General features: G+C 48.3%; 1 protein-coding gene and 4 non-coding genes across 5 annotated transcripts; all 5 read left to right on the top strand.

The window, feature by feature from the left end:
• The first annotated feature begins 1,357 nt into the window (after nt 1-1,357).
• Nucleotides 1,358-1,478, top strand: TRNAL-CAA (transfer RNA leucine (anticodon CAA)). Its single transcript has 2 exons — nt 1,358-1,395; nt 1,433-1,478. It is a non-coding gene; the product is annotated as a tRNA-Leu (tRNA).
• Nucleotides 1,479-6,462: 4,984 nt separating this feature from the next.
• TRNAL-CAA (transfer RNA leucine (anticodon CAA)) lies at nt 6,463-6,584 on the top strand. The gene is made up of 2 exons: nt 6,463-6,500; nt 6,539-6,584. It is a non-coding gene; the product is annotated as a tRNA-Leu (tRNA).
• Nucleotides 6,585-11,810: 5,226 nt separating this feature from the next.
• Nucleotides 11,811-11,931, top strand: TRNAL-CAA (transfer RNA leucine (anticodon CAA)). Its single transcript has 2 exons — nt 11,811-11,848; nt 11,886-11,931. It is a non-coding gene; the product is annotated as a tRNA-Leu (tRNA).
• Nucleotides 11,932-11,976: 45 nt separating this feature from the next.
• On the top strand, nt 11,977-12,097 carry TRNAL-CAA (transfer RNA leucine (anticodon CAA)). The gene is made up of 2 exons: nt 11,977-12,014; nt 12,052-12,097. It is a non-coding gene; the product is annotated as a tRNA-Leu (tRNA).
• Nucleotides 12,098-12,194: 97 nt separating this feature from the next.
• Nucleotides 12,195-13,457, top strand: LOC146193673 (uncharacterized). Its single transcript, XM_084600589.1, has one exon. It carries the CDS (start codon nt 12,222-12,224, stop codon nt 13,455-13,457), a length of 1,236 nt encoding a protein of 411 aa, XP_084456715.1. The 5' UTR covers nt 12,195-12,221.
• The last annotated feature ends 357 nt before the right edge of the window (nt 13,458-13,814 follow it).

The following is a 13,814-nucleotide window of genomic DNA, read 5'->3' as shown; positions in this document are numbered from 1 at the left end:
CCACGCGGGAAAAGGTGGAGGGGTGGAAAAGGCAACAAATGTCAGCTTTTGCCAGGGCCACAGTGTCCAATATGTTTTTTATGTTGAAGCTGTGGTACGTGATGCAAGTGTTGCATTGTGCAAGGATGAACGTACAGAGACTGCACCGGATATTTGCCATTTTTGTGTGGGCAGCAGAATGGGAATGATATAGCCGGACCAGTTAGTTTAGGCGGGTGAAGGACGGTGGACTGGGTTTGAGGCATTTATTTCTACGACAGATTGTCAGCAGATTTCTTTTTGTTCGCGATGCAAGAGATCCATTTTTGCGTACTGTGTGCCAATTAAGGCTCGGAAATGCTCTGCCGGACTTTGTTGTCTCGACCGAAAGTGTATCGGGACGCATTTTTGGTTATTTTAGAGAAGTTGTCGCGAGTGTGCGATTCCTGTGTGTTCGATTTTCGTATGAATATTTATCTTGTGTTAGCAGGAAGGAGCTGTACAAGAATTTGTGTGACGTAGTTCTTCCCATATCAATGTACAGGACCTTATACAGTGGAGGACCAGGACGCGACGTACTAAAGCGGGTGAAGACGATGCAGGTGTCGTCAAATGCAAAAACTTTTTTCTTTAAGTTACACACGGAAACACAGCCAGTAAAGAAGTTCTTAGAAGGGAAGAAGTTATTTTTACCTTGGGGTTCGCATTGCTTAATTTGTAAACAGCCAGAAACTATAGACCACGTTTTTCTACATTGTTGGAAAGGGGTATAATTTTGGGATATTTTACAAAGGACTTTAAAAATGAATTTCCATTAGACTCGCATGGTATTAGGTACTTGCCCGTAGAGAATGAGGATGGGGTGCCATTTGACATTATTATGCTAATGGCCCTCCACTGTATTTGGCGCTCGAGAATGGCAGGATACCATTGCGATCCGGACGCACGGCCAGCACGGATCTATTTTCGGGAAGGCATGAATAGATATATTGAAATTCAGAAACTTGCTCCTGAAGCTCCCGAGTGGCTCGGAAGATTAGTGACCCATTAGTGACCCTAAGAGAATGTTTAGCATGACGACGGCACAACCCATCTGGCTGATTGTTGTAATAATGATTGCTCATTGTGCCCCATAAGTGGTTCTGTGTATTGTGGTCCCTGCCGAAGTCAGGCAATAAAAAAGAAAAAAAAAGTCAGGATGGCCGAGTGGTCTAAGGAGCCAGACTCAAGGTTTATTACTTTGTTCGCTATGCGAACTAACCGAGGCTTCTGGTCCACGGATGTGGGCGTGGGTTCGAATCCCACTTCTGTCAGATTTATTTTTGTCGTACTTCGAGAATGCAGTGTAGTGCAGCAACTAAAATCAGGCTAGAAGAGTGTCAGGATGGCCGAGTGGTCTAAGGCGCCAGACTCAAGGTTTAGTACTTTGTTCGCTACGCGAAATAACCGAGGCTTCTGGTCCACGGATGTGGGCGTGGGTTCGAATCCCACTTCTGACAAATTTATTTTTGCTGTACTTCGAGAATGCACTGCAGTGCAGCAACTAAAATCAGGCTAGAACAGCGTCAGGATGGCCGAGTGGGATTCCACTTCCGGCCACCGAGCGTGACGGACGTGATTATCATGGGCTCCCAAGGAGCGGATTCAGCGGACCAGCTGGGCCGTGGTATCAGGAGCACGGAAATGCCTACCAAGGATTATGAACTGGTTCTACCGCATCTGCCTACAGGTTCGAGTGTTTTGCACACTGTTTTTTGCATGGCGACATAAAAGCCAGGCCGTACCGGGTGGAGCACTTTCGAGACTCCCTCGCTCGTCTTTCACTGCTGCCGGAAGTGGTTGCCCTCGGGGCATATCAAATGAATCACGTATGGGCGGTAACGTTTAAAGGTGAAGAGGCGAAAGCGAAGATTTTGCAAGCCCAAGCTATTGAAGTGAAGGAACACCGCTGCGTAGTCATTGACCCCTGTAACCAAGGCATCAGGTTGAAGCTTTTCTGGCTGCTTCACGGCGTGCAAGACGATGATGTGCGAGCGGCGTTGGCGGCTTTTGGAAAAGTGACTGAAATTTCAAGAGACAAGTGGAAAGTGCAAGGGTGTGTTGACAAGGCTTCAACGACACGAACGGTCACGCTGAAGCTAAAAGTGGGTGTGACCCTTGAGGACCTGCCGCATCAGCTTCGGGTCGCCGAGGACGTCGCACTCGTCCACGTCCAAGGCAGAGCCCCGCTTTGCCTCCGGTGCCGCGGGAAAGGTCATATACGGCGTGATTGTCGTGTGCCGCGCTGCGGGCTGTGTCGTCGCTACGGCCATGACGAGTCCCAGTGTGTGCGCACGTATGCAAACGTTGCAGGCCCCGTGTCGAGTGAAGTGGCAGGCGAGCACTTGATGGACGCAGTGGACGCCGAGGAAGCGAGCAGTGGAATCACTGAGGAGGCAGAACAGAAGGAGCAATCCTCTGAGAAGACCGCTGACCTCAAAGAACACTGAGTCAGATTTGATAGCTCCGTTGTCGAATTTTGCTGGGACAGAGACACCCTCGAAAGAAAACGGCAATGCCAGTGCTGCAAGCCCAGCTTCGGCTACGCAACACAATGAAGAATAGGGAGACACTGAAGCTGAGATGCCAGCTGCTTCTACCTTCCCTGTGAAGCGTGTGCACGAAGACAGTGTCAACGAGGGATCAACACAAGGAGGAGAGGGGAACGGTCAGCCTCCACTGAAGGCGGCCCCCTTTCGCCGGTCGTCAAGCCAAGGCCAAACGTGCCTCCAGACCGGAGAACTGTGTCACCTGTGCCTCCGCCATAGCGGAGGTGCGCTTTCCGGTCGAGACGTTACAAGCCCGGTCCATGATCGGGAGGAGCGCTTGGAACAATGGACAGACTCGCCAAAACGGAAGAATGGTCATCTCATGCAACAGTTAAACTGCAATGCTGTCTTTCTGCAGAAGAGATGCGAGTGAAATGTTTCGCGATTTATAATTTCTTGAGATGGCGACCTAATTATCCACTAGCTTGCGCGTAGCCCGCTAAATGTGAGGGGGCTGTCAACGCGTCGGAGACAACTGCAGCTGAACCGCATTCTGCTGGAAAATGAAATTGATGTGCTAGCAGTTCAAGAGAGCAAAATTGAAAGCGAACAACAAACAGAGAAAATGGCTGAAATATATCGTTCTAGATATAGAGTTTGCGTTTGTCATGCGGTTGGAAGATCGAGGGGGGTGTGTCATTTTCATCCGAAATTGCATAGAGTGTGTACAGTCTGTGTTCTCGTGTGAGAGTGGACGGCTATTGATAGGTGATTTCTGTTTTTCTGGATTGGACTAAAGAGTGATCTGCGTTTATGCGCCGACTAAAACGTTTGAGCGGGAAGAGTTCTTTCACTATATGAAATCCTTCCTAATACATGAGAGGCGTGTTCTCCTGCTTGGAGACTTCAACTGTGTCTGTAGACCGGAAGATAGAACAACAGACCGTGTCCTTCGTGACAAGAGTGCTGAGTTACTTATTGACATTGTTAATGAGGTAGAGCTTGAAGATGCTGGCTGTATAATGACGCATGAAGGCCAAGCAAAGTTCACGCACTTTCAAGGTAGCTGTCATGCAAGGTTGGACCGAATATATGTTCCCATTGGTTGTGTGCCCTTGTGCTCGGAATATCAAACACTTCCCATGGGCTTTAGTGAACACTCTCTCGTAATGATTACTCTATGCATAAAAAGTAAGGCAACAAAGTTCAATAGGGAGCTATGGAAATTTAATGAAAAACTGCTGCTGGATGAAGAGTTTACCACTAAAGTTAAAGAAAATATTAAGCATATGTTACAAAATGACTCTAATTTTGTACAAGCATGGGAGCAGTTTAAGTGCGATATAAAGATAGCTGCTATTGACCGAGCATGCACTCTCCGACGTAAAGAAAGAGAACAAGAAAAAGAACTTCGTAGCACACTTGAATACATGCTTAGCATGGAGAGCGTTCAGCCTGGCTTGTTCGCCCAAGATATAAAAAAGATAAAAACCAAACTTGAGGTGATAGACGAAGAGAAGTATCGCGGTGCGGTGATAAGGGCACGCAGCGAAAAATTGTGGCTCGGAGAGACGCCCACGAAAAGGGCACTTAGTGACGAAAAAAGGTACGCAGTGTCAAAAAAGATAAAAGAAATCTGCTATCAGAACGTAATTACCTCGGGAAAAAAAAACGATTGAACGGGCGTTTGTAGAATTTTACAGCGAATTGTTTAGCCTGAAAACACCGGACATTGAACGCTTCAGAAAAGACTTTCTGTCGCTGATGCCAAGAGTAGAAGACGAAGTGGCGCAGACACTTGAAGCAAGTATTACTTCCGAGGAAATTGAGGCCGCTATCGGGGAATTAAATTCCAATAAGTCACCCGGACCAGATGGTCTTGGTGCTGCCATATACAAGGCCTTTCCAACTGAAATGGCTGTTTTACTGGAAAGAGTTATTAGTGAATGCTACGAAAAGAACGTACCTCTTTCGTCTTTTCGAATGTCACATTGTACTAATCCCGAAAACAGACGACCATGTTAAGCTTCAGTCTGTAGCGTCTTACCGTCCTATAAGTCTAACGAATGTTGGCTATAAAATTTACATGAAAGTACTAGGGCGACGACTCCAACGTGTAATTACTTCTCTTGTAGGCCCACATCAGACATGCGGTATAAAAGGAAGGACCATTTTTACTAACATACACGCAGCAAGGAGTGTACTCGAATGTTGTGACACGATGCATGACCACGTAGCCATGATGCAATTAGACCTCCACAAAGCATTTGATAAAGTGGTACATGAAATTTTGTTCTCTGTTTTAGAGTATGTCAATGCTGGTTCCGTGATTACAAAGGGCGTAAAAATGGTTTACGAGTGCTGTTCAGCGAGACTGGTCGTGAATAAGCGTTTAACTGATCGTATACCTGTTCAGTCGTCAGTAAGGCAGGGCTGTCCTCTGTCTCCCCTTTTGTTTGCGCTTTATCTGGACCCTTTCTGTTTAAGACTGCTTACAAGGCCAAACATACGCGGTTATAGATTTTTTCAAAGTAAAGTTCGGGTTTTGGCATACGCGGACGATATTGCGGTTTTTTATACTGACCATGAGAGCGTGCAGAAAGTTGTAAAAGAAGCCACTGCTTTTTGCACTGCAAGTGGAAGTCAAATTAGTTGGGCAAAGTGTTTAGGATTTTGGCACGGAAACTGGCAATACGCGCCTGAACTGTTCTCCAGTATGCAATGGACAATAACGCCAGGCAATTACCTTGGTGTGCCACTAAAGCATTACCGTGAAAGCAAGGAATGTTGGGCCGGTGAAGTTGAGCAAGTGAAAACCCAAACAAACAAATGGGGAGGACATAACTTTTCTATGTTCGCAATAGCTACCGTTTGCAATATGTTCCTAGTTGCAAAAATTTTTTACATGCTGCAAGTGTTATCTATGTCAAGAATCTCTGTTCAAAAACTGCATAGGGTATTTGCCACGTTTGTGTGGGCTTCAACATGGGAGCGTACCAGTCGATGCAATCTGTTTCATACGGTGCATAATGGTGGACTGGGATTGTCTCATTTATACTTCAAGCAGATTGTAACCAGGTTCTTTTTTTTTGCGCGAACAAAGCGATGCTTTTCTTAGAACGGTAATCCAGGTGCGATTGCGGGATTCACTGCCGAAATATGTAGTTTCGACTATGTCTACAGGGACAATGGCTCTAAGTGCTTTTCTTTGCGAAGTTGTCGCGTCCTTCCAAATAGTGAAGGCGAGATTTTCAAATGAGTATATGTGTACTGTTACGCCAAAACGGCTTTACAAAGATTTATTGGAAACCCTTTTACCTGTGCCTCTTTATCGCTCTGTATATGCTTTGGGTCCGGAGCGGGACGTGTTGAAAAGTGTGAAAAGAATGCCCATCAGATCGTCCGCTAAATTTTTCTTTTTTCAATTTCATACCGGCACTCTTCCGGTGAAGCCATGGCTGGAAAGCAAAGGCCTTTTTGTGCCTTGGTCTGCTGACTGTTTAATTTGAAAAAGCTGGAATCCATAGAGCATATTTTCCTTGATTGTCACGATGCGGTTTTTTTGTGGGACGTGCTACAGCTTACTATTAAAAAGGACTTACCAATAACGCCGTTTGGCATACGCTACCTTCCATGCGCCCAGCCAGGAGAAGTGCCCAGTGATTTATTAATGGTCTTGTCTATGCACAGCATATGGAGAACGCGGATGGATGTTCGCCATGAGCATGTTGTCGTACACCCAGCCCATCAGTATTTTGTTGAAAGTGTAATGTACACGCGTGATGTTTTCGGAGGGCAATCTTAACCCCCGGAATGGCTGCCAGTCTTGAACAAGCTCATGTCACCTAATCCATTTTATCACAAGAAACCTGTCAGAAAGTGACTTGTGTTTTTAATTCCATGCGACTTTTCATCGTTCTTTGTGGTTGCCAAGTCGGTAATAAAGGAAAAAAAAGTCAGGATGGCCGAGTGGTCTAAGGCGCCAGACTCAAGGTTAAATCCTTGCCTCTAGTATGTGGGCTAAACGAGACTTCTGGTCCACGAGTGTGGGCGTGGGTTCGAATCCCACTGCTGACACGTTTTATTCCTTCGTATATTTCGAGCTCGCAGTATGGTGCTTCCCTTGAAATCTCTCTGGTGGCAGTGTCAGGATGGCCGAGTGGATTCTGCTTCCGGCCACGCCAGTGAACAGACGCAGGATGCAGGGCTCCTCAGGAGCGGCTTTAGCGGCCATGTCAGGCCGCGGTAACAGGACTGCTGAACAGGATAATACTTATCAGGTTGTTTTGCCTGCACTACCAACAGGTCGGTTTGTTTTGAATACTGTTTTTTTGCATCAGGGCCCGCCCGTACCGGGTGGAAGATTTCCGCGACGCGTTGGCACAGCTTTCGCTGATCTCCGATGTTGCGATGGGGGCGTATCGGATGAGCCATGTCTGGGCTGTCACTCTCAAGGCTCCTGAAGCGGTGACCAAGCTTGTTAGTGCAGGTGAGTTGTGTGTGAAAAACGGTCGCTGCTTGGTAATTGACCCGGCCAACCAGGACGTGCGACTGAAACTTCACTGGCTTTTACACAACGTGCCAGACGAGGATGTGCGTGCTGCCTTTACGCCGTATGGAAAGGCGTTGGAAGTTACAAGGGAGCGCTGGCGTGTGAAAGGTATGGTAGAAAAGGGCTCAACTACTAGACTTGTCACGCTTAAGTTGAAAGCTGGCGTGAAGCTGGACGACATGCCACATCAGCTGAACGTTAGCGGTGAGCTAGCGCTCGTTGTTGTGCCAGGCAGACGTCCCTTGTGCCTACGCTGTCGGAGTACGGGACACATCCGCAAGGAGTGCCGGGTTCCTCGCTGCGGAACCTGTAGACGGTTCAGGCATGAAGAGAGCCAGTGTGCACGTACCTACGCAAGCTTTGCTGGACCTGGGACCAGCGAACACTCGTCCGAGTTGATAATGGATGAGGTGGATGCGGAGGAGGCGGCCGACATTAGAGGACAGTCAACGAAACAGGACGCGCCATCCATGACGGTTTTAACTAAGCATAAGGTGACTGTCTCAAGTGAAAGTAATGAAAATCGGCACGCCTTGCACGTTCAATCGCAGGACCAGCAGGACTCCGAAAGCGCGTCAAAGGAAGCGTCAGAAGACGTAATCAAGTTTTCTGATGCTGAGGAGCATCTCAGTACTGAGCCTCCTTGTACTGATGCCATGGAAGTTGGGCCGGAGACAGCGGCCTTAATTGCCGCGAAACGTCCACACGAGGAAAGCTTCGAGGAGACTCAGCTGCCAGGCGGTGTTTGTGGTGAGCCGCCGCCGAAAATTGCGGGCATCCGAAGAGCAACTTTGAGACCGAAGCCGAACTTCTCGGCCGACACGCGGCAGGCGGGGAAACCGCCTCCGTAGGTTTTGTGGTGTCCTGGACGATTTGTGGGTCGGCTGCCTACCGACCAGCGTCAGGAACATTCTGCAACCAAGCGGGGCGTGTGCGGAAAAAAAAATGAATGACGGTCTTGGACTTCGTTTGAATGCAGCCCGACGTTCTGCTGGGAGGACAATACAAGCACACATATGCCGCTGTTCTTCAGAAGCGGAGGCCACGCAAACATGAAGGTAGGCACCATGCGGGTACGGGCGTCCCTTTCTAACACATGACTCTCAAGCTTAATTCGGCGTTACACGCAGCTACTTTGAATGTCAGAGGGCTGGGAGCGAAAAGGCGACAATGCCAGCTCAGTCGCCTCCTTATGGATAATGATATAGATATAGCAGCTGTGCAAGATCAAAGATTGAGAACCAAGAAAGCACTGACCGTATGGTGGCTTCTTTTCAAACAAACTTTTATGTGTATGTATGTCATTCTGTTGGTGTATCGGGTGGATGCCTTTTATTTATACGTAACACGCTGGGAGTAAGTGTAGAGTTCGTTTTTGCCTGTCCAAGTGGTCGGCTTTTGGTTACTGATTTTACCTACTGTAATTTATGCTGGCGTGTTGTGTGTGTGTATGCTCCCAATTCAGAATGCGACCGTGAATCATTTTTTGAGTCTACTGAATTGTGGTTGAAGGTCGACAAAATCTTGCTTGTACTTGGCGATTACAACTGTGTGTGCGCAGCTGTGGACCGAGCGGCGAAGTGTAAACCTCGAAGAGACAGAAGCTCTGAGCTCATGAATGCACTTGTGCATGAATACGGCCTTGAGGATGTTGGTAGTGTGTTCTCCACTGGAAACCAACCAGAGTTCACGCACTTTCAGCGAGATAGCCATGCTATATTGGACAGGGTGTATGCCTCGGTTGATCTTGTGTCCCTATGTACTGCATATGAGGTCAAACCTGTGTCTTTCAGCGATCATTGTCTCGTGAGTGCAGTGTTCGGTAGGGCAGGAAAGAAATCGCGCTTTAACTGGTACCTATGGAAACTGAATGCCAAACTTCTCGCCGATGAAGAGTTCCTTACTGAAGTTAAGACCGAGTTTGAAGATCGTCTGGCTTTGCGACCAGTAAGTTTTGCAGCGGAATGGGACAGCTTCAAAGAGTGTGTCAAATTGAAATCCATAGAAAAGAGCAGTAAGGTGCGGCATAAAGAGAAAGAAAAAGAAAAGGAACTGAATGAAAGTACTGAAAAGTACTGTGCCAGGGCATTTCGCCGGTAAAATACGAGAGATAAAAAGTGAGTTGGAAACAATCGACAGCGAAAGGTACACAGCGGCTGTCATACGTGCAAGGGCTGAAAAACTTTGGGCAGGAGAAGTGCCGAAAAAGCGAGCCCTAGCAGACGAAAAAAGATGCGCCTGCCAGAAAGAAATAAGGAGTATAAGGTATGCCGGCCATATCACTGAAGATGCTAAAGATATTCAGCGTGCGGTAGCAGAGCACTTCGAAGAACTGCTTAGCGCTAAGCTTGAGACTGTAGGCGGCTTTCAAACAGATTTTGTAAGACTGATGCCTGCACTGGATGACGAAAGTAAAGCGCGCCTAGAAACACCGATAACGTTGCAGGAGATAGAATCTGCAATAGATGACCTGACACCTGGGAAAGCACCTGGGCCGGATGGTCTAAGCGCTGCCTTCTTTGAAACTTTTCAGCAGTATGCGGCTCAGTTTATGCTCGATGTAATCACTGAAGCTTATGAACGTAATACTGTTCCATTGTCTTTCGCTACATCGCACATTGTGCTAATACCCAAGACAGATGATCCGGAGAAACGACTGTTGGTGGGGTCATATCGACCGATTAGCCTCACCAATGTTGACTACAAGGTGTATATGAAGGTTTTAGCAAAAAGACTGCAAAGCGTAATAAAAAAACTGGTTGGGTCTCATCAAACGTGCGGCATCAAGGGTCGATCCATTGTCACGAATATACATGTCGCAAGAACCGTACTAGAATGTGTTGATGCACTCGGTGGTCAGATAGCCATGATGCAGTTGGATTTGGCGAAAGCCTTTGACCGCGTTTCTCACGAAATTCTTTTTTCTATTTTGGAGCATTCTAACCTTGGTGAAGTCATAGTGGAGGGTGTTAAAATGGCTTATGCGAACTGCACGACCTGTATTATAGTTAATGGTGAACTGACTGACAGCATCGCACTACGTTCATCGGTAAGGCAGGGCTGCCCGCTCTCACCCCTGCTTTTTGCACTGTATTTAGAGCCACTTTGCTTGGCTATCATTGATAGCGATCGCATTTTAGGGTTCAAGCTGCAATCAGCACACGTGAAAATGCTAGCAGATGCTGATGACATAGCAGTGTTTTGTGCAACTAGAAAGAGCATCTGTGAAGTTGCGGGTGTCGTCCAAACATTTTGTGATCAAACCGGATGTAAGATCAATTGGGAGAAAAGCTCTGGGTTTTGGCACGGTGATTGGGACGTGACACCTGATTTCTTCTGTAAGCTGCGATGGTCTGCTCTCCCAACGCGATATCTAGGCGTGCCTTTAGATTGTTATCGAGATCCCAACGTGCACTGGATGGAAGAAACATCCAGAACGAAAGAAAAAGCGGATGCGTGGCAAGGAAGGCATTCTCTCAATGTTTTCGCGCGCTTCTTTTTGCAATGTTTTTCTTATTTCGAGGCTGTGGTACCTCATGAATGTGTTGTGTGTCTCACGAACCTCAATTCAGAAAATGCACTGCGTTTTTGCTGTTTTTATTTGGGCATCCACATGGGAAAAAACCGCCCGGACGAATTTGTTTATTTCTGTTAAAAGGGGCGGACTTGGCCTTGCCCATTTGTTCTTGCGTCAAGTGGTTTCGCGATTTATATTCCTGCGTGATCAAAAAGATACATTTCTAAGAACTGTGATGCAAGTGCGATTGCAGAGGCTGCTCCCTGAATGGATTGTGTCATGTGAAAGCATGCCTGGTACTGTGACTGGCTACCTGCGCGAGGTTGTTTTTTCGTGCAAGTTGCTGGAAGTGCGGTTTTCTTTTGATTACCTTTTCAATGTTCCCAGAAAAAAACTGTATAAAGATCTCATTGACGTGATACTGCCGGTGCCTTTTTAACGGGCATTACACTGTGGAGGCCCAGGGCAGGACGTTTTGAAAAGAGTCGAGAAGATGCCCGTGAGGCCATCTGCTAAAACGTTCCTTTCCAAACTTCACTCTAATACGCCCCCTGTTAAAACCTGGCTGAATGAAAAAGGTATCTTCGTCCCATGGACAACAAATTGCCTGTTGTGCAAAAAACCGGAGACAATTGAACACGTCTTCTTACAGTGTTGGGATGCTGTTTTTCTATGGGACGTCCTCCAAAGGACAATTAAAAAGGAACTTCCCCTAACTCCGTACGGTATCAGATTCCTACCAGTGCAGAACGATGATGCACCTTATGATTTAATTATGCTTCTTGGCCTCCGTAGTTTGTGGAAAACACGAATGCAGGTGCGTCACGCAGATATAAATACACGATCTGCGCGTGAAAACTTCATTGAAAGTGCGGTTTATATACGCGAAACTTTCAGGATGCAGCAGGATCCACCACAATGGCAATGTCTATTTGATGAGTTGGTGAACCTGAAAAGATTTTAGCCGCGTACGCGTTAGCTCAAGTGTAGTTGACGTGTTTTATCATGTGTATTTTTGTTTTGTGTTTCACGGCAATAAAGAAAAAAAGTCAGGATGGCCGAGTGGTCTAAGGCGCCAGACTCAAGGTTTAGTACCTTACTCGCTATGCGAACTAACCGAGGCTTCTGGTCCACGGATGTGGGCGTGGGTTCGAATGCTACTTCTGACACGTTTGTTTTTGCCGTACTTCGAGAGCGCAGTGTAGTGCAGCAACTAAAATCTGGCTAGAACTGTGTCAGGATGGCCGAGTGGTCTAAGGCGCCAGACTCAAGGTTTAGTACCTTACTCGCTATGCGAACTAACCGAGGCTTCTGGTCCACGGATGTGATCGTGGGTTCGAATCCCACTTCTGACACGTTCTGACAGTGTAGTGCAGCAACTAAAATCTGGCTAGAACTGTGTCAGGATGGCCGAGTGGTCTAAGGCGCCAGACTCAAGGTTTAGTACCTTACTCGCTATGCGAACTAACCGAGGCTTCTGGTGCACGGATGTGGGCATGGGTTCGAATCCCACTTCTGACACGTTTATTTTTGCCGTACTTGGAGAACGCAGTGTAGTGCAGCACTTAAAATCTGGCTAGAACCGTGTCAGGATGGACGAGTGGTCATTCTACTTCCGGCCACCACCGTGTACGGACGCGGAATCATGTGCTCCGACGGAGCGGCGATTGCGGCTTTTACCGGCCGCGGAAACAGGATCTCAGATAGCGAAGACAGCGATTATCAGCTTATTCTGCCTCAGCTGCCAACCGGACGCATCGTTCAGAACACCGTGTTTTTGCACGGCGACGTGCGAGCAAGGCCCTACAGGGTTGAAGATTTACGAGATGCGCTCTTGCCTACAGGCTTACTGCCGGATGTGGTGGCCCTGGGAGCCTACCAGGTTAACCACGTTTGGGCAGTCACCCTTAAAGGTTCCGAGGCTACAAAACGGCTGCTTGGTGTGAAGGAGCTAATGGTGAAGAGGCGACGCTGTGTTATCATCGACCCGCAGGAACAGCAGGTGAAGCTGAAGCTTCACTGGCTATTGCATGGAGTGGCGGACGAGGACGTCCGGTCCGCACTCGCGGCCTTTGGGACTGTAATGGATGTCAGACGAGAGCGCTGGCGAGTGCAGGGTGTGAGTGACAAGGGCTCCACAACAAGGTCAGTGCTTTTAAAGCTGAAGAACGGCATGAAAATAGAAGACCTGCCGCACCAGTTACGGGTCGGTGGTGAACTGGCACTAGTTGTCGCACCTGGTCGCCCGATGCAGTGCCTGCGATGCCATGGCTCGGGCGACGTGAGAAGAGAGTGCAAGGTGCCGCGTTGCTCGATCTGCAGGCGATTTGGGCATGAGGACTCGCAGTGCGTCCGTACCTACGCCGCGGCAACGAGAACGGCGGCGAGTGATGACACCGAGCACCTCATGGACGAGGTTGAGGCGGAGGACGCTGCGGAGGGGACTGGTGAGATAGCGACTGCTTCGGGAGCAGAAATGCCTCTCCTTAGCGAAGGAGCCCAGGATAAAAGCACGGACAGGGCAAGTGAAATGGTGGAAAACCCATCATCGGCAGCGTCGGACATCAACGAAGATGGATCCAGTCAAGCGCAACAGCCAGCAGCAGTGAAGGGTCAGGAGCCCACAGGCAATGGCAATGTAAGTTCAGTGGGTGCCGGAACTGCAACTAAACGCCCCCACGACGCAGCCGGCGATCTCGACGACATGCCGTATACAAGCAGTGTGGACGAGCCGCCTGTGAAAGCGGTGCAGGGTCGGCGGTCGTCCTTCAAGCCGCGACCTAACATTTGCAACGGAACGAAAACCTGTCGACAAGCCACCCCCGCCGAAAAGCGAGACCGGCCAGCCGGGCGGCTCCGGAGGCGTCTAGCGGCTTGCTAGACGTTAAAGGTAAGCACCATGCTCCTGGGCCTACCTCATGATTAGAGCAACAATGGCACCTGAACCGTCTCTAAGTGTAGCCACGTTGAATGTCAGAGGACTAGCGAGCAAAAGAAAACAAAGTCAATTGTATCGGCTGATAACAGATAATGACATTGACGTACTAGCTGTTCAGGAGACAAAAGTCGAGGGAGAAGAGGAGACTGGGAGCATGGTGCTGCGTTTTACCTCAAGGTACTACGCTGTGGTTAGCCACGCTGTTGGGTTGTCGGCAGGATGCGTACTCTTTGTCAAAAAGTTACCGGGTCTTACTGTGCAGAGCATCACATCAGGGTCCTCTGGAAGACTCGTTATTTG

Source organism: Amblyomma maculatum, chromosome 4 (assembly GCF_055883805.1).
Source record: "Amblyomma maculatum isolate TAMU_Amacu chromosome 4, ASM5588380v1, whole genome shotgun sequence".
Lineage (NCBI taxonomy): Eukaryota > Metazoa > Arthropoda > Arachnida > Ixodida > Ixodidae > Amblyomma > Amblyomma maculatum.
The sequence above is the reverse complement of the archived record's forward strand: the minus strand, read 5'-3'. Positions and strand labels throughout refer to the sequence as shown.